The following is a 24,991-nucleotide window of genomic DNA, read 5'->3' on the forward strand; positions in this document are numbered from 1 at the left end:
TAAGAGACAAGCTGCTGCCTGTTAGGAATAAACCATGGCAATGAAAGAAAGGCCTTTATCTGCCTGGAACCTTGAGCAGAGTTACTGTGCTGTCTGCCCCTCTCTCAGCAATTCCTGAACTGCAGTCATCTCTGTCTTGATCCCTGTGACTTTATGCACCACAATACAATAAACATACCATGACTGTAAATTCTATTAAATACTGCACAAAAACATTTTACCTAGTTTTGGCTAGCAGCAGTGGAAAGAAAACACCTCAACAGATTTATAACTAAATTTATTTAGTTTTCTTATATGATACATATAGAGAGGTATACATACATGTGTGAAATATACCCACAAGTTATTGCAAAAGAGTCCAAACACAAGGTCTAGCAGAGTACAGTAAAAAGTGATATTCTAGAAGAAATATCTGAGATCTACGGTATTTTGGCTCCAAGTGGAAGGATTTCCATTAGACATTGTAAGCAGAAGAGGACACGTTTCCTCCATGGCCTGTCCAGTTGGTATGGATAAATACCCCTGGCTTTGATAATAATTCATATGTATGTGCACCAAAGTAATCACGCTGAGCCTGGAATGAGAACACACAGACAAACCAGAAACACAAATGTCAATATCATATGAGTACTAGAAGTTGCACCTACTGTTACCTAACAAGGAATAGTAGAAATAAGATTTTACTCCAATATTATAACACTCAAAATTATTTTCTCATTATTAGCAAAACCACTGCAATGAAAAATTTATTAATATCTAGTAATTAAATTACGAGTTCTGCAGAAACACAAGTATATGATTTCTGCTTGGTAGTAATCTAAAAAGCAAGCACTTCCATGCATCCAAACATTCAAAGATACTTCTCTATAAAGCATTTGGATTCAAAGATATCGTTACCCTTGTTTCACAGATGGAATACAAACACACACTGGGCACTGCCATACCAGCATCTCTGGTGTTCTTTATCCAGCTATCCCTCAGTGTTTTATTGACATGAATTTCAGGTACAACAGAAATATATTAGGCAATCTATACTGTGGGTGATCAGGACATACTGCCATTGAGGCCCTTAAAGCAGTATTTAAATAACAGCATGATGAGATTTCTGTACCTACCTGAATCAGGTTAGCTGGCAACATCTCATGCCTGTATCCATCATAAAAAGAAAGTGCTGTAGTGAAGCAGGGCATAGGGATTCCAGTCTGCACTCCAGTACAGATCACATGGCGCCAGGACTCCTGGGAGGGAGGAAAAGAGGGGGGAAAAAAGGCAACTGCTCAGTGCTTGCTCATAGGTATGTGCAGGCATGTGAAGTACTCCAGTACAACTCTGTGTGCTATTTCATGTTCAACGAAATCTAATAACCAAGTCTGAGCAAATACAGCAGCGGATTCCTGATTTTACATAAACAAGATTGATCTAAAATAATGGCAAGTAAGACAGAGTTAACAACAGGATGACATGCAGTCAAACCACAGCCTCAAGCAAGGATGCTGTTCCTTCACATAAACATGGCCAGAGCATCTCAAAAGCATGAACTCAGCGGGGAACGGGGAATGTCCTGAGCAAACACTGAGGCAATTCCAGGACCTCTCACCAAGCACAGAACAAAGCTCGTCCAAGGGAGTGAGAGGGCAGCACTGATATTTCAGATAGATGTGGATAATCCTCAGTTCAACTGTTCATCTGATCTAGTAATTTGCATGAAATATTCAGATTCAGTTACAAGAACTAATAATGATAATATGAGACTTCTTTTTTGGCCAGATAATGTGGTTTTAATTCTGCCTGTCAGCTCCATCCAAATCAGGACACTGTTTACACAGACACAGGCCTAGAGAATGGGCGGGTCTGGAACACTGTTGTTCTGGGGCTACTGCAAACAATGGTACTGGAACAGAGCTTTATAGTCTGCTCAGCTGAAATCCAACTGTACAGTAGGCACAAGACACAGGGCAGTGATGAGAATGTTCACACAGGCCAGGCCTTTTTTCCTCATATTATGGTCCTTCTGAATTGCTGATTTCTGCCTAAGGCTCTTCTGTAACAGTAAAATGGGAACCTTCAGTTTCCAGTGATAGCTTGGTCAGTATCAAAGAGAAGAACCATGACAGTCCTGGCTGTAAATTATTGGTTTTATGCTCTCCTTTCCTTGGAACTTACCTGACAGTTTGCTACAGCTCTCTTAAAGAAATCATCCAACAGCAAATTCTGGAGCTCAGGGTTTCGATCAAAAGCATCTTTGATTTTTCCCAGGAACACACTAGGCAAAAGCAAACCAAGAACAAATGTCACAGCTTCCAACAAAGGCCCAGAATTCAAAACTTACAGTGCCAAAACCTGACTCAGCCAGACTCAGATTCCAAACGTTACAAAGACCAAAGAAAATCTGCAGCAGTTAAGCCACCAGAATAGTGGGTTCATCTAGTAACCTTTAGTGTTGTCTACCACCTCTCAGAATCTTACCAGCAGAGTAGCTCCATGGATTTTCCAAGGAAATCTCTGGGTTTGTCAGCCAAGCACCTCATAAACTAAACTGCCCCCTCTTCTCCCCTCAGCAGCCAAGCTACCTCCTCATCTCAATTACCTTCTGATGATGCAGCCCCCTCTCCACATTAGTGCAATACCACCGTAGTTCAGTGTCCAGCCAAATTCTTTGGCTGCTTGTCTCAGCAGCATGAAGCCTTGAGCATATGAGATAATCTTGGAAGCATACAGGGCCTAAAAAAAAAAAAAAAACAAAATCAAGAAGTCTCACAAAGGTACTCACAAAGTTGAACAACAAACTTGATGGTCTACATGCTCTGTTCAGCCCACATCTCAGCAGGGATGAGTACAGTAGCAACATTCCAGTTATTTGAGAACCAAAATATCCCTTCTCATTAGAAAGTTTGGTTTCAACAGAGAGAGATCAAGAGATCAATACCCAGGCAAAGGCAGGGGTATTGAGGGGTGGACAAGCTCCTGTACATGAATTATGATCTCTGTACCCCATGTAGTTGTCTCTGCCCACTGTGGCTTAAAGTTGAATTCCTTCTGGATTATTCTTTGGTTAGGAATGGGTCACATTATGCTTTGTGGACATCACGAGACAATGCACAGCGCTGAAAGCAGGAACCAGTTCTCATGAACCATAAACACAAGAGCTCCTCCCCAGGGTTCACAGGATCCCAAACCTGCTCTGACCCAGCACAAGGACTCACCTTGCGGATATCCTCCAGGAAGGCCTTCTTGTTCCCACTGAATTGAGTCGCTTTGGGCCCATCCAGCAGCTTACTGGCCTGCACTCTCTCATCCTTGAGGGAAGACAGGCACCGTGCAAACACAGCTTCCCCTTTGGGTGTGGCAGGAAAGAGGAGATCATTAGGAAGCTGGGCATCACTGTTCATGTCTGAGATACTCAAGCACCACAGAGTGTCACTGAATGATGAGCCGTGTACACAAATGAAATAACAGGTGCAGAAATTAATTATTCCAACAGCATTCCTGAGGGACAACACTGCCACTCAGTACAACCATTGTGTAAGTATTGACTGATACAGCTTTTAAATGATAAAGAAAAAAGCCACAAGTGATCCACATGAAAATTTATCCTCAGGAACATTTACCAGCGCACAGTTTTGCAAATTTATTTTAAAATCTTTTCCTATCTATCAGAGACAGACAGTGTTGCACTGCAATCTAGGGAACAGCAAGGCTGAAGACTTCACCAAGTATTGTATCATGCTTTGAAGATAAAAAGCTGTTGCTTAAATGCCAGCTCACATGAACTGGATGTGCTTTGAAATACACACGTGCAAAATAAGGGCAATTAAAATCAAGAATAAATCAGCAGGTTAACTTATAAGATGAAATAAGATTCACAAATCTGGCAGGCCCCTAGCATTAGTATTCAGAAGTCCATAAAGTTTTTTAACATCACTAAGCAGGTTACTAAATATCATCTGTCAGACTGGCTCAGTGAGTTCCTAATCATGCTGGTTTAAACTGTACTTATTTGCAATTGAAGACAGTACTGTAAAATGAGGGAGAAAAAAAGTTTCCTTTTCAGGATCTGATAGAAAGAAAACAAGCAAATCTTCACGCAGTCATTTTGTTCCACCCTTTAAGTGAGTTGTGATATACCAAAAAAAAAAAAAAAATCAACCCCACCACACCCCAAAATCAAATCAACAATAAAAAAAAAGAGTGAGTAATGTTTTCACAAGACTCTGGATCCTCCCTACAGCAGGAGGACACATCACACCTTAATCAGAACAGGCTAACTTCCATTTCTGCAAAAACTTCCCTCTACAGTGGGGAGGAGCAGCGTAGTAGGAAAATCAGGAAAAAGCAGGAGTAACATGACTCTGGTCTTTCAAGCAGAAGTTTGCAAGTCATGCTTATGCAGTAAAACCACACACAGCAACTGCCCTGAGAACGGCCAGGTTTGCACAAGGACTATGGCCCACACTTCCCTGTCAGCTCGGCATTACCTAACAATGCTCCCTGCCCCTGCAGAGCACGAATCGGGGAGTGTCTCCTCCACCCTTGATCTTTGCGAGAACCCCAAGCAGGAGAATATTAGCACTGCAAGCAAGAAACACTGTTTCAAGCCTAGAACTGAAAGACTACAGCTGCGGTAGAACATTAAAACCATTTAGAGAACTTGTTTTGCTGTTGGAATGCATCCATGTTTCTTTGACAGCTACACCGTAGTTACTTTCTTTTAGCTACTGAATATAATTTTTCTTATCTTCAGGACTTGATCAGACAATGCAAAGGAAAAAGAGGTAGAGAAAGCATGGAAATGAAACCAGATCTGAGAGCAAAGAACCTGCTGACTCATCTAATTTACTCAACAGGAAGCCCACTCTGGACCTGTGGTATTAGGGCACTCTAAATGTGTTGCAGATGTGTTACAGCTCCTCTGCATTACAGCACTCTGAGCACAGCATTTAATGTTCCCCTGTCACTGACACCACGGACATGGGTGTGACAACAGGACTGCCAGCATTTAAGGAACAAGGTAAAAACAAGCCCAGCAAAAAAACCCAGGAACAGCTGTCAGGGCAGAAAGGCTGGAACAGCTACACCTACGAGAGCCTCTTCTGCAAGCCAAGCCCTGCTGTGGGCTCACTTCTATCTATTCCCATGCTCCTTCCTGTGATGTGGTACATGGAGGAAAGAACGATCAAAGAACCAGTTACCTATGAGTGTGACCGGAACTCCGTATTCCAGGGCAGAAATGGCTGTCCACTTCCCTGTGCCTTTTTGTCCTGCACTGTCCCTGATCTTTGGGAGGAGGTATTTGCCATCGCTGTCTTTGAATTTGAGAATATTGGCTGTGATTTCAATCAGGAAAGAGTCCAACTCTGTCTTATTCCACTCCTCAAATACCTGAAAAAGAAGAAAAAGTATATACATATACATACACACCCCAATTTGCTATGTCTCTATGATATCTTTTAATTGATTAATGTATATATTGTGCCTCCTGGATTATAATTCTCAGTATTTCACTAGCTCTTTTCAGGTAAGGTAATTCACATCTCTGCACATGAAGGTGCTTCCTGGGGAGAAATCAACTGTAGCATGGGAAGAGTTTTAGACAACTTCTATAAGCATTCAGCTGTATGTGCTCACTGCTCCTACCTCATGTGAAGCTCAGGAATGTTGTGCCCTGCCCTCACAGGAGGCATGTCAGAAAAACACACTTCAGGTATATGCAGCAGCTTTACCCAAGCCCAGCACCTCACCAGTAGCAGACAGACACCATGGCACGAAGAAAGGAAAGACATAAAAAACTGCAAATCACCTTTGCCATCTCATCATGCTCCATGCCCACCACATCTTTCATCAGGTGATAGGCCTCACAGATCAGCTGCATGTCTCCATACTCAATCCCATTGTGTACCATCTTCACAAAATGTCCAGCTCCTTCCTCTCCCACCTGTCAGGAAACATCCAAAAATCCCATCAGCAACAGCATCATCAACACTTCCAGTGTTTAATACCTGCCCATGGTTTCCTTCTGCCTAAAGGAGGGAATCAAAGACAGTGCTAACTGAAAACAGTGGGTCACGGGCCCACTTAGCTCCCCCAGCACATGACCCAGCCACAAAACTTTGTCTTTCCATTGCATGGTGTGAGTTATCAGAGATGATAGATTGTAAATGAACACAGTCAGAAAATCAACCACTGATGGTGCTGTGCTTATTATGGACAAACATCCATGAGCTCCAGCAATGAAACTGCCTAAGCATGGCTCTAACCCCAAACTACCTGGGCAGGGATCTAACCCCAGGTTAGGGTCAGTATCAAATGACTATTTACCCAGTCACAACAGGGTTCCCCAGATCCCACTTTAGCAGCAATGCTCTGAAATATGGTCTTGATGTGGGGCCTGTGAGGAGAAAGAATACACCTTAGCAGACAGGCAGGGGATACAAACACGAGAAAATAAATAAAATCTATTGGTATGATGCCTCCTTCTGTAGCCTGCCAAAAGGCAGCCTGGGGTGAGGGCAGCTGGCAGGTTGATAACCCACCCACACAGCAATGTCAATTAAATATGTTTTGCCCAACTAGACACTGTTTGCCAGACATTGGAACAATCAAGTCATGCATCCAACACTGTATGGACAAGTGTAATGCACTTAAAGGAGCCCAAATATCCTCTCCATTTGAACACAGAAGCTGTCCTTACTTAGCTGTTCAAGGCAAAAGATGATCGGGCAGCAACTTATTGTTGTTGATGGCTTTTTGCCATCAAATTTGAACAGGCTGATACAGGTTATGAAACACTAATGCAAATGGACAGGGACTCAGGAGATACTAAAGCTCAGGTAAAGCCTGGGCACACCCTTTCTTTCCACATTTACACAGAAAATGGGCAACCAGGGATAAAGTCTAATATGAGCACCAATGTGCAGTCCTTTATAAAGACATGAGTACAAAACAGCACAGCAGCATGCAGAAACTTGCAAATAAATTGATGTACTACTATTGTAGTACAACCATGTACTGAAGCTCCTGTTATAATGTGTCACTACAGGGCCATTTGCTGCTGCCTGATTCATGGTGGTTAGCAGCTTTCCAAGTGTGTATGGCCTCCAAAAAAAAAAAAAAAAAAAAAAAAAAGAAGTACTTGTTTAAAATTTAAGCAAAATTCCTTTCTCCCCAGGCACACATTTTCCCTTCAGATGTCTGTAGGTCCTACTTTTGCCTGTGGATTCCTGGAAGAAAAGCCTGCCTTACATGAAGGCTCAGCACTTCCCCATGATCCCCAGCCACGTTGAGAAATCTGGAGCCTTGAGGAAGTGAGATGGCAACATATCTTGTTCTCTCCATACCCACACCCTCCTCTGTCCCTCCCTCGGCTCACAATTTGAATTGTTGCGAACCGTTCTGAACAGGAAAATATAGTAGCTTGTGCTTACCAGGCTTCCTTGGCTCCTCCTGGCATGAGTGAAGGTCCATATCTGGCACCCTCCTCTCCACCACTAACACCACTTCCCACAAATAAGATGCCCTTTGCCTGTAGATCCTTACAACGCCTCTGGAACAAAGAGCAGAGCAGCACTGTTTAATTTCGATTGATGCCAGAGCCTTATAGAAAAGGCTAGCAATTCAGACTTAAAATTAGGTTTTCAATTCTGCTTTTGACATGCTAGAAGCCAACCTCAGAGAAAGCTTGTACATGCACCAAAGTGAGCATTAGGAAACTTCCTGTTGCTTTGACATGGACACTTGCAAAAGCGACATGGTGAGAAAACAAGTCCTTATAAGCACCAGATAGAAATGAGCAGCACTGAGGCCAGAAAAGGCTTGGAAGTAAGTGTCAGGTGACACATGCTCTGTGTAAAGATGCGGGGGAGGCAGATTAGGCCCAAGGTGGAGCTGCTGAGTTCATTGCAGAGTGAAGGTGCAAGCACAGAAAACTCTAAGGGCAAATAATTGCCTCTGATGGGAGAGAGGCACAGGCCGAGATCCCTAAGGTCAGCTGCAAGCTCCCCAAGGACTGACCCTCATTGAGTTTTTCATTCTTATCCAAGATCAGGATGTCGAAGCAGAAAGACAAATGCGAGCACCTCTTCTAAGATTTAGAAGTACCAATCTGAATGCAGTATTTTCATGTGAGCATCCCAGATAAGCTAATGTAGCTTCTGTAGCTTCTACAGTTACAGCCTGTTCACAAGCAGATAATTACTCTGCTGCTTCCACTACCCAAAGAGCAGTTCTGTCTTACTGGACTGTCCTGTGATCATGAAGGGTTAAGAAATAACAGCAAATCTATAAATATCCTTAGACTTATCAATCTCCCTGAAACCACCCTAAGATTGTAAAAGGAAATTTTCTAAAGGCCTTCACTCTTTCAAACATGTCCAAAAAATATTCTCTGATTATTTGGGCAACTTCTATAAAACATTCTTATAGGGCAATCCTTAATTGCTTTTTAATAGGCAGCATGATCTAATTTTGCAGAAATAATTCAGTTTGGCTTTTCCTGAGCACCGGGGTGATGGCATCTTATTGACTGACTATGCTGATGATCAGAAGTGGAAGAGACGTAGGTAATTTATTTATTCACTTTAGGTAGGACACAGGCTTACCGTGGTATCTCTATACTCAGAATTCCCACCATCAATTATGATGTCTCCAGTCTCCAACAATGGCACCTGTCAAAAATAAATCAGCATTTCACTTTTCTCCATACATTCAAAACCTCGCTAATGGTGAATAATTGAGAACTTTGGAGGAGAGGAAACTCCTCCAATAGACAGCAAGAAGTCACAGGTAGAACAAATGTCTGCCTCACCAATTTATTGATGAAGTCATCCACTGCACTTCCAGCCTTCACCAGCAAGATAATGCGACGGGGCTTCTTCAGCTTGGAGACCATCTCCTCCAGGCTGTGAGCACCGATCACTTTGGTTCCCTTGGCCTCATTAGCCAGGAAATCATCCACTTTGGAAACCGTCCTGTTAAAAGCACAAACCTGGGAGAGCAAGAAAACTCGTTAATAAAAGCTGCCAATGGAACAGTTACTTTAGCTCAGACTACAAATTATACAAGCAAGCTTCAACATCCTGTGCTCTCCCACTTCCACCTTTGTGACAGGCACAGGGCAGGGATGAACCTGAGCATGTCTTTGCAAATGCCTTGGGAACCTGTGGTTAATGGCAAGGCCAAGGCAAACTTCAGGGAAAAGTCATGCATAATTAACGTATCAGGTGCCAGCTGAGTACAGGCATGCACCGCTGTTCTCTGGAATCAGGACAAAGGCCAGCACAAGGTATAACTAAAAGAAGGAAATAACACCCATTAGATCATCACAAGAGCGAGGGGAAAGCACCCACAAAATGCTCAGCTCCAATCCCAAGTGCTGCTGAGTCAGCCTTCCTAAACAGTATTTCTCCTCACTTACCACAAAGCCATGGTCATTCATGTTCAAAATCAGGTTCTGACCCATCACGGCCAGTCCAATCAAAGCAATGTCAGCTCTGGAATGTGAAAGAACAAAAACGCCAGGTAAGTCACTAGCAGTGATCCAGCCGTAGCATCCTTACCTCTCACAGACTGTTCTGACCATGCCAGCTGCCAGGGCAGCCCATCCCTTCCTAACAAACATGGAGTTTTGAGTTCATTCTGTCAGCTATTACTGCAACAGATCATAGAATCATGGAATATCCCGAGCTGGAAAGGACCCACACGATCATCCAGTCCAACCCCTGGCCCTGCACAGACCCCCCCCTGCCCAATAATCCCAGCCTGGGCATCCCTGGCAGCGCTGTCCAAACGCTCCTGGAGCTCTGGCAGCCTCGGGGCCGTGCCCATTCCCTGGGGAGCCTGGGCAGTGCCCAGCACCCTCTGGGGGAAGAACCTTTCCCTGAGATCCAACCTAAACCTCCCCTGACACAGCTCCGGCCTGGGTCCTGTCCGTGGTCACACAGAGCAGAGATAAGAGCTGCCCCTCGGGACAAAGGTGCAGATCCTCGTGTCTCCCAGAGTGCAGAACACACACAATATGTCTGGAGTCACCATGATTTCTTCCCAATCACCAAGGAACAGCTGGATGAGTAGGAAAAGCAATCCGAAACACTGCACTACAGGCAGGGAGTGATTTGCTCCGCTGCACTAGAACATCGTGTCTGAATGTTATACCACGTTTTGCTTCCGCAATGCCAAATGACTTGGGGTGGGCACAGAAAACAAGGCAAACGGAGCATCCTTACTGGAGGCCGATGCAGCTCACAAGGAGCGCACGTAGGGGAACCAACCTCCTCTGACCCTCGGTTCACAACAACTTTCCTGCTTCACAGCCACGACTCCAGCACCAACTGATCCCGGATCCTGCCACAGCCGCCCCATTCCTCTCCCTCCGGACCCACCGGCGAGCGGGGCCCACGGCAGCACCGTTCCCCCGGGCCCGAGGCTGTGCGGAGTCACAGGGCAGAGCCCCCGCAGCAAACAGCGCATCAGGGCCTGCCAGCGCCGCGAGCCGGCCGCAGCTCTGCCCCACGCCAGCGCGGCCACGCCGGAGCCCCGCTCCTGCCCCGCTCCTGTCCCGCTCCGGCCCCGCTCCGGCCCCTGCCCCTGCCCCTGCCCCGCCCCTGCCCCTGCCCCGCCCCGCTCCGCTCCGGCCCCGCTCCTGCTCCTGCCCCTGCCCCTGCCCCGCTCCTGCCCCTGCCCCGCTACGGCCCCGCTCCTGTCCCTGCCCCGCTCCGGCCCCTGCCCCGCTCCGGCCCCTGCCCCTGCCCCGCTCCTGTCCCGCTCCTGCCCCTGCCCCGCTCCTGCCCCTGCCCCGCTCCGGCTCCCGTCCCGCTCCGGCCCCTGCCCCGCTCCTGCCCCTGCCCCGCCCCGCTCCGGCCCCGCCCCGCTCCTGCCCCGCTTCTGCCCCTGCCCCTGCCCCGCTCCTGCCCCGCTCCTGCCCCTGCCCCTGCCCCTGCCCCTGCCCCGCTCCTGCCCCGCTCCTGCCCCTGCTCCTGCCCCTGCTCCTGCCCCTGCCCCTGCCCCGCTCCGGCCCCGCTCCTGCCCCTGCCCCTGCCCCGCTCCTGCCCCGCTTCTGCCCCTGCTCCTGCCCCTGCTCCTGCCCCTGCCCCTGCCCCGCTCCGGCCCCGCTTCTGCCCCTGCTCCTGCCCCTGCCCCTGCCCCGCTCCGGCCCCGCTTCTGCCCCTGCCCCGCTCCGGCCCCGCTCCTGCCCCTGCCCCGCTCCTGCCCCTGCTCCTGCCCCGCTCCGGCCCCGCTCCTGCCCCCGCCCCGCTCCGGCCCCGCTCTCACTCGGCCATGGCGGCGGCGCGCGGCTCCCGGGGCTCTCCGGGCTCGGCCCGCGGCGCGCGCCGCTTCCCCCATCAGCCACGGGGGGCGGGGCGGGGCCGAGCGCGCCCATTGGCTCTTCCGGGGAGCCGCGCCCCCCGCCCATGGCCCGATGTCCCGAGGCCACGCCCCCTTAAAGGGGCAGTGGCGCGGTGGGGCCGCGGCTCCGCGCTGTCCGGGCCGGGGCTCCGCGCTGTCCGGGCCGGGGCTCCGCGCTGTCCCGGCCGGGGCTCCGCGCTGTCCGGGCCGCGGCTCCGCGCTGTCCCGGCCGGGGCTCCGCGCTGTCCGGGCCGGGGCTCCGCGCTGTTCGGGCCGGGGCTCCGCGCTGTCCCCGCGCTGTCCCCGGCGGGGCTCCGCGCTGTCCCGGCCGGGGCTCCGCGCTGTTCGGGCCGGGGCTCCGCGCTGTCCCCGCGCTGTCCCCGGCCGGGGCTCCGCGCTGTCCGGGCCGGGGCTCCGCGCTGTCCGGGCCGCGGCTCCGCGCTGTCCCGGCCGGGGCTCCGCGCTGTCCGGGCCGGGGCTCCGCGCTCTCCCGGCCGGGGCTCCGCGCTGTCCGGGCCGGGGCTCCGCGCTGTCCCGGCCGGGGCTCCGCGCTGTCCCGGCCGCGGCTCCGCGCTGTCCCCGCCGGGCGCTGACGCTCCGCCCGCCCGCGGAGGAGCCGCGCAGCTGCCCCGTGCCGGCGGCTGTGCCTCTGTTCCCAGCGATGCGCACCCCTGGGACCGCTGGGAACTGCGCAGTTTGTCTTTTCTCTCTAATTATTATTAATTGGCTCTCGATTCTGCCGCTGAACATCGTCCCAGGCGGCAGTCAGCTCCTCAGGCATCACCGCTACCCGTTTGTCTTTACGTGCCCTAACTTCAGCCAAAACTTGAAAAACCTGCCCCTCCGTGAGCAGTGGGGTGACAGTAATTTCAGGACCTTTGCTCCACGACAGCCGATGTATGGTCAACACACATCTACCTCTTGAGACCGTAGTTTCTATTAAATTCCATATAAATTATTTTCTAAACAAGATCACCGGCTGCTATCTGGCCCATCAAGTTTTTGGTTCAGCTTAATTTTGGGCACTAAGCGTGAATGAATCAGAAAGCAGTGAAACAGAGCAGCTTCCATGAGGTATTATTAACCTGTCAGAAGAGCCACCAGAGAAAGTTCACAGGTTACTCAAGTGCATAATCGGAAAAAACCACGGCATCAGCCCCAGCAGCAAAGACAACAGCGTTTCAGATAAAGAACTGAGGAGGCCAGCAGCCTGATAAAGGTATTGTGTCACCATGCAGCTCGTTTAAAGTTCCAAGAGGTTTTTGACCCGTTTTGGTGGGACTTAAATGCTTTGGGAATGCCCTGTCCGTGGCTTTTAAAAGCTACAGAGAACTTTACACCTTCAGACCAAGACAGGAATGATTCACAGGGGTCCCCTGACAACATCTTTGTTCCCAGAGTTCCAACTTTGCTGTTGTGTTTTGATGGTTTGATTTCACCCATTTCCTCTCATTTCCAACTGTCACCCCCAGATAAGCGAGTTCAGTATTGGCAGCACTGTGACAAGCCTAATTTATTTTTCAAGCAAAATAATCATTTGAAAGCATCCAAAAAACATTTAGAAATGCTGCATAACATACCAGAGGGGAAAGGATGAGGGAGGATAAGCAGGGCCTCCCTTCCCCTTCTTTCTCAAGAAAGTCGAGATAAATTTGTTTTCATGAAAGCATCGGCTTGTTCAGGACAGGTTTTAAAAACAAGTAATCGACATAAGACACAAGTAATTAAATCATAATGAAAGGAGCACACATTCTATCTGCTAATGCACTGGTTGTACCTTTATTGTTTCACCTCGTTCACTAACAATTCAGTGGTGCAAGGTTACCATACACAGTTAGATATCTGCATTGCACACCTAAGGCTATACAGCAAATGGATCAGAATTAGTACAAATACATGAACTATATTTACATTTTGTATACTCAAGCTCCAAATATCAGATATATTTACAAAATAAAATAAGAAAATGAAAACCTGAAATTAATGTACAGTGTTGCTGATACACTCCTTCGCTGGGATGAAATCAGTTTGCAAAGAGATTTGTTCAAGAAGGCCACTTATACAGCATATACCTTGTATACCTTGTGTACAGAGAGATTAACAGGGACATGGGGACCGCAATTCCAAGGGATTTGTTTCAGTGAACACCATGTCTAATGTCCAAATTCGGGAGCCATAACCAACTGCACATGAAGTATGAACAAGCAGAGTGGAAAATTAAGACCTGATCCTGGGAAGTGCTGATCATTTAAGACTGCCTCTGCTTCCAGTCCCTGGTTTCCAGGCAAGCAAGAGGTAATTCAGCACTGCTCAGGGGCAGCCCATTCACTTGGCAACATTAAGAATTGAAGACTTAGGAGCTCCACACCAGTTTTCTGAATACACAGCTGATCCCAGCAACTTAAATCCTGTTCCCAATAACATTGGACACAACCATCTGGTTAGTGTTGGACTAGTTTAGATTTCAAATACACAGAACACATAAATGGCCTTCTGAACAAAAAAGTCAGTCCTGTTCTTGAAGAGCTGATGTTTTTAAACAAGGAAGCGCGAAGTTAAATACATCCTGCTACAGACACTACAGCCAGACCACAGACTGGGGTTAGGAACTACAACGGAGAGATGCAACGCACACGTCAGACCCATCTGTAGGGACATCCAGCAAACCCTTCCCGAGCAGCAGCAGGATCCTTCCTCCTCCCAGCAGCAGGTCAACAGCTGCATCTTCAGCAAAAACACCCACCAAGCACAAACTAGCACGAACTCAGGTGTGCAGGAGTACCAGGCAGATGCATGTGCACAGGCAGTTATTAGTCGGCTGCTTAGTACCAGTGGGTGTTAGACCGAAGCTAATCCTCTTTCTTATCTAATGTGCAATTAATTACAGATGTATAAATATACATTACATAAAATTAAATCCCTGTAAATTAGATAACAAGCAGCAAAAAGTAAAGTCTTTACTTTGAAATACCTTGCTAATCAGTAATAAGGACTATTAGACATTGACCAAAAAAACCTTTTCTCGGCAGTCTAGAAATCATACTCTCTGGAAATAGTACTCCCTTCTCTTCTGTATTCCCAGAATACAGGAATCTTCTTTAAAAAGGTACTTAAAGTGCATTTCTAAAATACAGTGTAGGAGGTTTAGCTTAATTTTAAAATACCCAGGAAGATCCAACATGATTTTCAATGGACAAAAAGGATCGTTTTCTCCTTCCTTTTGGCGAGGAACATAAAAGCCCAACTACAGCACAGTTTGACACTTGTTCTCCCCAAGGAATGCCCACCAAGCTCCCTCCTAGTGTGTGTCCTCACGGGCTGGCAGGCCCACAGCACAGTGCCTCGTCTCCAGAGGCTGAGTCCCAAGAGCTGTCTGACTCTGGGACTCCACACACACACAGCAGGTAACCAAGAGTGGGCTTTGGAGTGTCCGGAGAAGGCAACTTAATATATTTTTCCTTCCTCATTCTGTTTCCAAAAAGAAAATTCTAACATGTTGGGCTAAGTTTTGAAGTGAATGGAAATTCACTTTTTCTGTTTGTTTATTTGTTTGGTTTGTTATCTCTTTAAAGAAAACTTGGATTGGTTTCAGTCCAGTTTTAAGTAGGGAAATCCAAATGTCTCAAAGCAGCATTCAGTAATTGCAGAAAAACTTTGTCTGCCTTTATGTCAGACCTGAAAACAATAATGCCCATTTGAACTCTACACAACAAGGACCTAGTTTGTCACAGATTATGCAGCTTTAAGAGATGCTGATGCTTAAAAGCAGAGTTTTGGTCTTCTGATGATCTGTTATCCACTCAGACCTCAAGTCACCAGAAGCTGCTTGGAGTTTTTAGAAAGAAGAGTAACATTTGTGCAACACAACTGTAACACTTCAAGCTCTGTATAAAGTAAGCATCTGTCTCTTCCTGCTTTTAAAGGAAGATCCCTTAATCATGATTCTGTGCAATGCCTATATCCACTTGGTTCATCCTCTGGCTTATCCATAGCAAAGACTTAGAAAACTAGTTTTCTTCTAGTTAAAAAAAAGAAACAGATAAAAGTTAAAATGCTCTCAGTGTGTCACAACCTACCACCACCTCAATCACTCTGCCTCCTCAAACAGGTTCCACTGTCATTATAAACAGTGGTGATGGCAGCAATAACTTAATGCTTAGAATTAACCTAATTCTTGAGATCAGCTTAGCTGCAGTGTGAGGAGCCCTCCTGCAGGACAAGCAGTTTTATCCACACACTGGAGGTGCTTTATCATCATTGCATAACAAAGGAATATCATCACTGTATTAAGAGTCACACACAGTTAAACAAGACAAAAACAGAAGGAAAAAAAAAACCAAAAAAAACCACATCCCTATCATGTTCCTGGGTTCCCAGGATGCTCCCTCACTCTGGCTTCCAGTTCTGAAATAAATCTGAGGACCAGAGAGACAGCATGAGCATATGACTTAGCTTGAGAACTCCCTCGAGATATGTAAAGATGTATCCTAGCAAGTGTCAGACTCCATCTCCCTGCTCCTTTGCCTTCCATGCTGTCTCATTATGCACTGCACTTTGATGAAAACCCCATGAAGCAAAAATCTCTCTCAACAGATTCCAGTCCCACGTACACTTGGCCACAGAACTCCCAGGGCATGGCATGACCAGCTGATGCGTGACCTCAATCCAAATGACCTTCCTGAGCTGTGCCTAATGTGCCTACTGCAAGAGTGGAGCAAACCCTTCTACCTCTCCCTTGAGAGGCTGGACCGTGCAGATGAAATCCCTTTCCATTCCCCAGCATCACAGGCAGCCCTATGAGTGCCCAAGGTGCAGCAAGAAAGGTTAACACAGCAGGAACACAGTAAAGGACACACACACATCCCCAACCTCCCTGAACACCTGACTGAGGGAGAGGAGTTCACTGCCCCAAAAGGAAATCTTACACTTGTAGGTCAAGAACTGACACCACCCAGCTGACATTCCACTGACCAGGACCAGAATCCACTTGCTCTCTTCCCCAGGAAGGATTAACTCTGAATCCGGTGGGGTTTAGCTGATGAAAATTGTAGCAGGGATATTAGGAGACACTCAGCAGTTATTTCAAAAGGAATTGAAAGCGTCCTGCAGCTCCCTGGAGAACACTGCAAGTGCTGGGTCTAGGAAGTGCTCCACAGACCTTGGATGCTCCCATGGGCAGGTGGGGTGACATGGGAGCATTACAGGTAAGGGATGCACAAAAAGGCCCTTCGGAACGATGCCACAGAGCTACCAGACTGACACAGCCATGGGAGCCCCAACCCTCTTCCCAGAGAGGTGAGAACTGTTCCTGCAGAACTTGGAAGTCAGGACTGAAAGCAGAAAGAGGAGATCTGCCCTCCATGGTGATCCAGGGACCAACTGCACTTTCATTTCCATTTAACACTCTCCATCTGTCAAATACAAGGCTTGAGCATCTGAAATTTTGGGGATTTTATCAAATATTTCAGTCTGTGGTCTATTTCCCCTCATATCAGCACAGTCTGCTCAGCTCTGTTCAGAGGCTGAGGAGTGAGTGTTGATGGAAACTTCTGGGAAAGAGTGAAAGCCAAGCACTATTCACCTGCAACCCCCCACAGCAAGAGTTTAAAGGCAGATTGTTCTAGCCAGCCACTCCTGGTTTGTTCCCTATCTTTTTCCAACTCATGCCTTTGCCTGCTGGACCCTGGAAACTCAGAAACTTGCACAAAGTCCAAAATCCAGTCTGCCCAGATAGATTTGTCCAATATCAGCTTTCAACAGAGTTCAACTTAGAGGCTGGATCCAGAAAGCCTGAGGAGCTATTGCAGTTCCTGGCTGGGTAAAGTCTCCATTAAAGAATTTATCTTTCCCTGGCATTGGAACTTTGCCCTGAGGGAACCAATGGCTACTGCCAAGTCACAAATTGAATGAAAACCCTGTAGCAGTCTAGACAGACAATGGACAGTGGGACAGACACCAAAAGGTCAGCTGAAATGGGAAAACAATTGTTATAAGAAAAAAAAAATTTTTTTTTCTTTTTAGAGTCGTGCATAATCACTCAATTTTTTTGATTTTTTTTTTCTTTCTCTTTTTGTTTGGCCACATGCTACTAGTACAATTCTGGTACAGGTGAAAAGAAACAAGGTAGGGTTAGAATACCTAGAAAATGTGCTGAAGGAATGGGGAAGGTAGGGGATGTTAAGCCACAGGATTACATACAAGAGAAACCGTCAAGAATCACAAAGAGAAAATGAGAGGTAACACTATCCATCGGGAGGTGAGGGGGGAGAACAGATGAGAACATTACATGGACTCAGTACTTCATCTGGCCCGTGCGTCTTCGAGCCAGTTTTGACCTGTACCAAAAAAAAGAGAAAAGTAGTTGGTGAATTCTGAAAGTTTCTTTTTCCTCCCTCCCTGCAATTTGTCCACCTTTATTTTTTTTTTTTAAATCCTCTGGTACAGTTCTAGTTTACTCCATATGTTAAGAAAGTAAAACGTATGCAGGGGCTGTCTGTGATAATGGAAAGGCTGCCAGAGAAGTTATAAAAAAGGGAATGTAATTTCTGCTTTAGCTCATAATCAAGAACCTAAAAAAAGTCCAGCACAGAGGAAGTAAGAAACTTTATAAATTTGTAAAATGGAAATACAAGGAAAGCATCTTGTGGCCTCCAAATGTAGCATCCCACACATGTTCAAACTGAAAATGGCTGTTCAGAACATCTCAAGCCAAAACAACAGCCCCTGCAGCTCCTGAAATACAGGGCTGGTTTGTTTTCTGATTGTTTGAGGGGTTTTTTGCCTACCCTACTCCCTCCTCCAGTTCCCACATGTTGTCAAATTCCTCAGAACAAGATTAAAATCTGTAACCAACCATTTGCCTCCGGGTTTGACCACGTCCCTTCACAGCCCTGGCTGCGCAGGAGCTGCCTCTTACCGAATTGTGCCAGCAAGGAGAGGATTGAAGGCATATAACCAGTCATTCATGTCCTTGTCGTTGATGGCCTGGAGCAGGACTCCACGGTGCTTTGTGCACACACCAAACGTGTTGGGCGTCTGGAACACAAAGGACAATTTAAAACACAAAGTCTACAGGCACAGAAGCTGATGCACATTTCCTCTCTGCTCCATCACATCCCTAAAACCCACAAGACCTAAGGTCTTTCATTTATGTTTCACTGGTGATTTCCAGGATACTATTAGTCATTATCTTCTACAAAATATAGTTTTAACTCCTGAGTGTGGCTTTAAGAGCTGCTGAGATGGACCAGTAAAGTTCATTTGATTCCTTGCAGGATGTTTGTGTGTGTTGTTTTGTGGGGTCCTGTTTTTAAACAAACAAAACACACAAGCCCAAAAAAATATACAAAGCAAGCTGCAAAAACCCAACACGCAGGGTGATGGTACCAACACATGCTCCTAAAAGCCAATCTGATGTGGGACAGCAGTCAGGGTCACTCTCTGGTACAACTGTGTCCAAAACCGTAAGAAACTCTGAAGAAACTGGGAACTTTGTGGGCAGGATCCTCAATGCCTCCAAGAATCAGATCCATTTTCCTCGGACCAGAGATGACACACCTGAGGGTATGGATGCACTGCTACTTGGAACGTTCTTGCTTTATGGATAAAAAAACAACAGCTCTCAGACTGACCTTTACCATTGCCTGTTGATCCTCACTGTATTCCACCTGAGCTGTGGATAAGTTTATGACTCCTCTTTCTACAGGATCTTTGTCACTGTTGTAAATAAAAACATAGGGACGGCGAACCACCACAAAGTGCTTGGCCCAGGAGCTGGAGAGTGGCTCCTTGAAGTGGAGGTATCCTTTCTTTGACACCACAGAGCTGGAAAAAACAAACACACATTAAAACAGAAATCGATTTTCCCCTGAGTATCCCAACTAACTGCAAAACACTGTGTAAGACACTTGGTCTTTAATATGTTTTGTCTGAAACAGTATTCTGAAAAAGTTCTTCTAAAACAAGCTGAATTGTGTTTTCAACAACTATGCAGAAGTCTGACAGCAAGAAGGTCCCCAGAAATCTCTTTCAGTGAACTTCAGCCACGGTTTGATGATAACAAACATCATATTTGAGTTACTGGAAATCCTGTTCATTAAGTAGATGCAGGGAACGAATGCTGCAAAGATCAAATATCAACAAAACCTTCCCTAGTCCATCATAGAGGACTCTGCAGCTCTGCTATCCCCCTGTTAATTTTCCCTCCTCATGGGAATGAGGACACAGAACCTACAAATCTCAGAAAGCCCTTGGGATGGTTCTCGGGAAGCCACGATCACACAACAAGAAAAAACTTACCCTGGTCTGATTTCCTCAATATCAGGAACAAGGTTTAGGAACTCGTTCTTTCCAGCTCTGGCAAGATAGGAAGTTTCTATTGCAGGAATTATCTGGAACTGTTCCACATCATGACAGGGACTGGAGGCACGGGAATTTGCTTCTGGTGTCCTTTAAAAAAAGTAGATAAAAAAGTAAATTGCAACAAAGCAAGTGAAGGTGACAAAGGAATTTAAACTGCATCTAAAGGTCAGCTTGAAGTTCCATTCTCCAGCCCAGATTTATTTTAAGACACTGGGATTCTTTTGTACAATATTAAATAGCATTTTCCCTTGATATCTGTGGAAGAAAACCTGTAATAACTGCTAGTAAGTTGTTTCCCTGCTACTTGTACCTCGTTTCTCCCACTAAACATAATCAGAAGACAGACATACTTCCTACTACTGTTTGATGTAAAATGTACTGCTTCCTCAGCACTCCTCCCCTCAGGGATGTTCAACTGAGAAGGTACAAATTATGCCTTTCACTACATAGATATTCCCAATTTAATCAAAAATATCTTGTATAGATACAGCTGAGAAAGATATACAAAGATTAATGGCCAAACTGGTTTATTCTGGGTCGTTATTAGTAGACCTTTTCAACAGACCTCTGAAAAAACTTGTGGACTCTGCACAGAGTAGATGCACCGGTCACTGGAACGGGAAGCATCTGACTGTTCCCCCAACACAAAGGGGAAAAAAACCACTTCAAAAGAACAAAATGGGGAGAAAGAACTGTGCAGAGTGACTGGAGAAGTAAGGCAAGGGGGCTGTACAGAGAAGTATCTGAAAGTAAGGAAAGGAAGAAAAGAGGAAAGAGGAAAAAAAAACCCAGAAAACAGCAAAGAGATCTGTGAAGCACTGAAAAGTGATGTTTTCCTTTTAGTAAGTTACACTTACTTCTGATCAACTGAATTGCACCTGGAATCCACCAGAGAAGGGCAGGTAGATGAAGGGGTGAGGGTTGCACTGCTGAAACTGGACACGGACGGGTCCCGCCCAATCGGAGAAATATCCGAGAGCTGCAAGCACAAACACAGGGAAAGCATTACAGGGCTGGTTTGTAGCTGATGCTCACTCCTGGCTGAACATGGCTTTCAGCAGGGAAGGCTCAGATAACAGAAAGGCATCTCCATCAGCCATTCCCCTACTCTGTAGGCAAATTTTAGCACAAACCACCACAAACCCATCTGGGGGTAGAAATACAGCACCACTTATGCAGACACAGCTTGTTATTATCAATGTCCTACACTTCTGATTATTCACACTCTGACTTCCTCAATGGATACAATATCATCCAGTTAGAAACTGGGTATTCCCTTTGCCTACAGGCAGAATTTTTAAGAGTCGATTTACCCTTTTACATAGGGAAAGTGTATGTAGGGAAAGACAGTAAGAGCCTGCTAATGAACTGGAAACTGTACTATCATTTCCAATTCCTGCCATAGCTAAAGGAACCTGATGCTGAATAGCCAAATGCTTCCAATGGACTGAAAATAAAAAATAATAAAATTAATATAAAGTGGTTTATCTTTTCATAGTATCAGCAGATTCCACGACTACAAAAACACTGCTATTGTACTACAAATGGAGTGTATCATATCACATGAAATATTTACCTTACAATCGCTGATGCTGTTGTACACCTGGTTGAATTCCCGATTGAAGGTATGAGTAAGGAGCTGCAGACACTAAAGGGGCGGGTGAGGGGAAACAAATGAGACACAGAGGAGAACTTTGTATTTAGATTTTCATAGAAATTTGAACAGAAGAAGTAATTTACCAAGACACACTTGGCAGCTCATGAAAGAAAAAACAAATTCTAAACTGCTGTGAAAAATCACAGAAGAAGAGGGGAGTAATTGCTTCACTTGATAAAATTAGAAAGTTTTTATTGAACCACTAACACAGGGGAATGAGATACAGCCACAGCCCAAACCTACCCAGCAGCACTGGTTGGTGAGAGTGGCTTATCTCACTAACCAAGATGTTAAAATGAAACTCTCACAATACTGGATATTCACCAAGCTATCTGAGAAGCTCGTCATAGGGGATTACTGACCTGTAATCCCCCCTCTGGCACCCCAGCTGTCAGCAGGATGGTTGCCCCATGCCATACCTTGGTGGCCAGCTCCTTCTCCCGATCCACCAGGCTCTCGATGTCCGCAGAGTCGTAGCCGCTGCTCTCGCTGGGCGTCACCGCGCTCTCGAAGGTCGTGGTGGAAATCTGAGAGGAAATGCTGGTGGAGGTGCTGAGGGTTCCACTGCTCAGACTGGGAGACAACGAGTCACTCAGGGACTTGGGGATGCTGTCACCAAGCTTCTCACGAAGCAGAAGGAAATGTCGGGTTTTTTCCACCTAGTAAGAAAAGGAATCAGTATCATCTGCTCCAGGAAGGTGCCTATTTTACAGACACTGAATTCTTAGGAATCCTTTACTATTCATACCAGTAATTTTCCCCAGGGAAGGGAGTTCACAGTGGCACTGGAAATTGAATTTGCCTTTGTTGAGTACACTGAGATTCTGAGCTGAAGTCTCTACTCAGCAGCCAGACACACACTTTGTATCTTCTCTCTGGGAGAATTTATTTAAACCTTGACTTTGATCTCTTTACTCACCTCATGCAGCAGCTCCAGTTTCTCCAGTTCCCACTGATGCTCTAGAATGAGGCTGTCACCCCTGGGCCTCCAACCTGCCAGGTTCTCTTCTCCCCTCACATATGCCACAGAAGTATCCAGGACTTTCCTCCTCCTCCTCTGCATTCCTGAGCAGTAAAAAACAACACGAGATGTGTTAAAGCCATAACCAGAGGGGTGTCACTAAGAAACAATCAGCAATTTGCAAAGAACCAGCACTTCTGCTGTTTGGCTGGAAATACACAACACAAGGATTTCATTAACTGCAAATACACAACCAAAGATACTTGATTTAGTCCAGATTTCTTACTTCATTCAGATATTTTCTATTGAGCAAGATATAATCCAACTCCTGTTCAGTCTAATTCAACACAAGAACTTCAGTTTTTACATCTTAGAAGAAAAATACACAGATACACCATGAACTACATTCTTTCCAAGTGGTGAAGCTTGCATCAGAAATCAGCAACATCTTCAAAACACAAGAAAAAGCTCTACTGCTGCAAAACCCAGTCTCAACTGTTAGTTATGAGCCACAGATGATGCCCCTAAGTCTAAGACTCAGGTACATGTGCTCAGTGTCCTGAGTTACCCATGTCAGAAAATGTTGAGTTTCCCATGAATTCTTGTTCACCAATGGTAAACACAGACCTGAGTCTAAAGTAAAAGCCTGAGTAAGTGTTTTATGGAATAGCAACATTCCATTGTTCCTATGAAACACAGGAACTGCTTCTGATCAGGACAGAGATGTTTACTCCATTCTGCCTGAGAAATTTTCTGCAGTATTTCATATTTATCAGTGGAACACCCAGTCACTGCTTACCTGGACTTCCTGTGTCTGCCATTTTGCACAAACTCAGTTCATAGATCCCAGTTACTCGATTGCTGTTCACAGGAAAGCAGAAGAAACAAAAACACACTATTTATTATCTTCAGAAATAAAGTGCTTCAGCTTTAGCTCAGTGCTTCCCAAAGTAGAATTTTAAGTATAGTTTTTAGTTAAAACTAGATCTCAATTCTACTCTTGCACTGAACAGCCAGGACAGACTGCAAGATCCCCAAAAATGGCATTTCCCCATGTTCCCCCCCACCCTGCCCTGGACTTGGAGAGCTGGTGCTGCAGTAAATTCCAGATCAGGATCAAGGGCATCTATGTGCAAGCTTGAAAAAAGGATCCCTCTTCCCAACTGTCAGTCTGGAAAAGAAGTCAGTAAAGACAGAAACCATTGGAGTTTCACTGAAATAAATCAAGAAAGAACATTCAAAACCAGACTGAGTAGGTGGAGTTCCAAGGAAAAAATATAGAAAACTAAACTACATCCTCGTAGAGAAAACACAAATACTGACCAAAAACATCAACACCAAAATTCTAACTGAGCTTACGAGTCTGGAGATTTGGAGTAGCCGCTGCCGAAGAGGTTGCGCAGGGACCGTGGTGGGGAGATCTTGGCATCTCGGGAGTAAAACACCATACAAACATCCTTTGTGATAACAGCAGGCTGGATGCAGTGGTCAAGCTAAGAGGAACAGCAGCAATGAATGAATGAACGGCTGCAGCCAACTGTGCCAAGTTACACTCCTGCCCTTAGTGGGACAGCTTCTGAAATTTGTTCCTGTTTGGTTCTTTGGTGAAGGGTTTTCATATGTGTATCTGTGAAAGAGAGCTCTCAAATTTCTTGATGCATCTGATGAGTGAAATAATTTTACTACACAAAACAACAGTGTCTTGCACACAAAGCCAAGAGCTAAGCCACTGTTTGTAACACCAGTACTTACACAGCAATGTTCACTGATTTCAGTGGATTTTCAGATACAAAGATAGATAAAGCAAGGCTCAGAAAGATAAGATCACCAGTTTCTCTTGTGCTGCAAGGCAATAATACCTTGACATCAAGAGGTTAAGTGTGAGTACATTTTTTCCACCCTGTTCTCAGAAAATGAATAAATACTTTTACTGGCTTCAGGATTCAAATAATTTTGAGTCTATTTCTCTTGGGTACACTCTGTCCTGCCTCCAATAGTTTAGAGCCAGAAGGAAAGCACTGGTGTCTCACCTCCAGGTAAGCAGAAAGGGTCATGTAGATCTTCTCTCCATACGGTGTCACTCGATTGAGGAGGAGGGAGTTGTGCAAGGAACTATCCCAAACTGCCTCAAACCGGTAGAAAGTTCTGGAAAAAAGTACAGTAAAAGCTCAATAGTAAGAGTTCCTTTGCAGCCTTCTCATCACTCAGTGTTTACAGCATCTCTTCCCTGACATCATCCTCCAGTGACGTGGATAACAAATACCTGAAGCAAAAGCCTTCTCTTTATTTCCAAGATCACTTACTTCTACCTCAAACAGTGTGGCATAAGAGACCATTGCCTGTTATGAAAAAGACTCATCTAAAAGAGAAAAGAGGGAATGCAGAAAACAAAAGCTGTCATTAGCACTACAGGGAAGTCAGCACTAAACAACTGTTTCTAAACAGAGAAAATTAATTTCTATCGCTTCAGGTGCAGTTCAGCCCAGCTAGACCTTAAAAGTACATGGGAAGATTCTTTTTTATAAGCAACACTCATTCTACACCGTATTTTAGGACTAACATATAGCAACAGAAGAGATCCCTCTAAGTACTAGTCCTATAAAACCAGCAGCTTCTGACAGCTAATCAGGATGATTCTTAGGTAGGGTTAAGTCCTATATTCAAGTATAAATATT

At 45.8% G+C, this 24,991-nt stretch overlaps 2 protein-coding genes across 23 annotated transcripts in view; both read right to left on the bottom strand.

Moving 5' to 3' along the window:
• Positions 1–263: 263 nt before the first annotated feature.
• Positions 264–11,367, bottom strand: PGD (phosphogluconate dehydrogenase). The gene is made up of 13 exons (XM_032131446.1): positions 11,263–11,367; positions 9,410–9,485; positions 8,801–8,980; positions 8,595–8,660; positions 7,422–7,540; positions 6,316–6,385; positions 5,798–5,932; positions 5,190–5,379; positions 3,204–3,334; positions 2,588–2,721; positions 2,164–2,263; positions 1,116–1,238; positions 264–574 (listed from the first exon to the last, which is right to left on the bottom strand). Exons 1-13 carry the CDS (start codon positions 11,268–11,270, stop codon positions 455–457), a joined length of 1,452 nt encoding a protein of 483 aa, XP_031987337.1. The 5' UTR covers positions 11,271–11,367; the 3' UTR covers positions 264–454.
• Positions 11,368–16,740: 5,373 nt separating this feature from the next.
• KIF1B (kinesin family member 1B) overlaps positions 16,741–24,991 on the bottom strand; it is a 78,751-nt gene continuing 70,500 nt past the window's right edge. For all 22 annotated transcript variants that reach the window (XM_032131430.1, XM_032131424.1, XM_032131428.1 and 19 more), the window contains 11 exons: positions 24,347–24,461; positions 23,676–23,809; positions 23,116–23,177; positions 22,275–22,420; positions 21,775–22,014; positions 21,275–21,346; positions 20,556–20,677; positions 19,636–19,785; positions 18,969–19,161; positions 18,254–18,372; positions 16,741–17,672 (listed from right to left, as the gene is read on the bottom strand). In XM_032131430.1, the coding sequence (XP_031987321.1) occupies positions 17,630–17,672; positions 18,254–18,372; positions 18,969–19,161; positions 19,636–19,785; positions 20,556–20,677; positions 21,275–21,346; positions 21,775–22,014; positions 22,275–22,420; positions 23,116–23,177; positions 23,676–23,809; positions 24,347–24,461 (1,396 nt within the window). In that variant the 3' untranslated portion in view covers positions 16,741–17,629. The remainder of the gene's footprint in view (positions 17,673–18,253; positions 18,373–18,968; positions 19,162–19,635; positions 19,786–20,555; positions 20,678–21,274; positions 21,347–21,774; positions 22,015–22,274; positions 22,421–23,115; positions 23,178–23,675; positions 23,810–24,346; positions 24,462–24,991) is intronic.

This window comes from Corvus moneduloides, chromosome 22, assembly GCF_009650955.1.
Source record: "Corvus moneduloides isolate bCorMon1 chromosome 22, bCorMon1.pri, whole genome shotgun sequence".
In the NCBI taxonomy this organism is placed as follows: domain Eukaryota; kingdom Metazoa; phylum Chordata; class Aves; order Passeriformes; family Corvidae; genus Corvus; species Corvus moneduloides.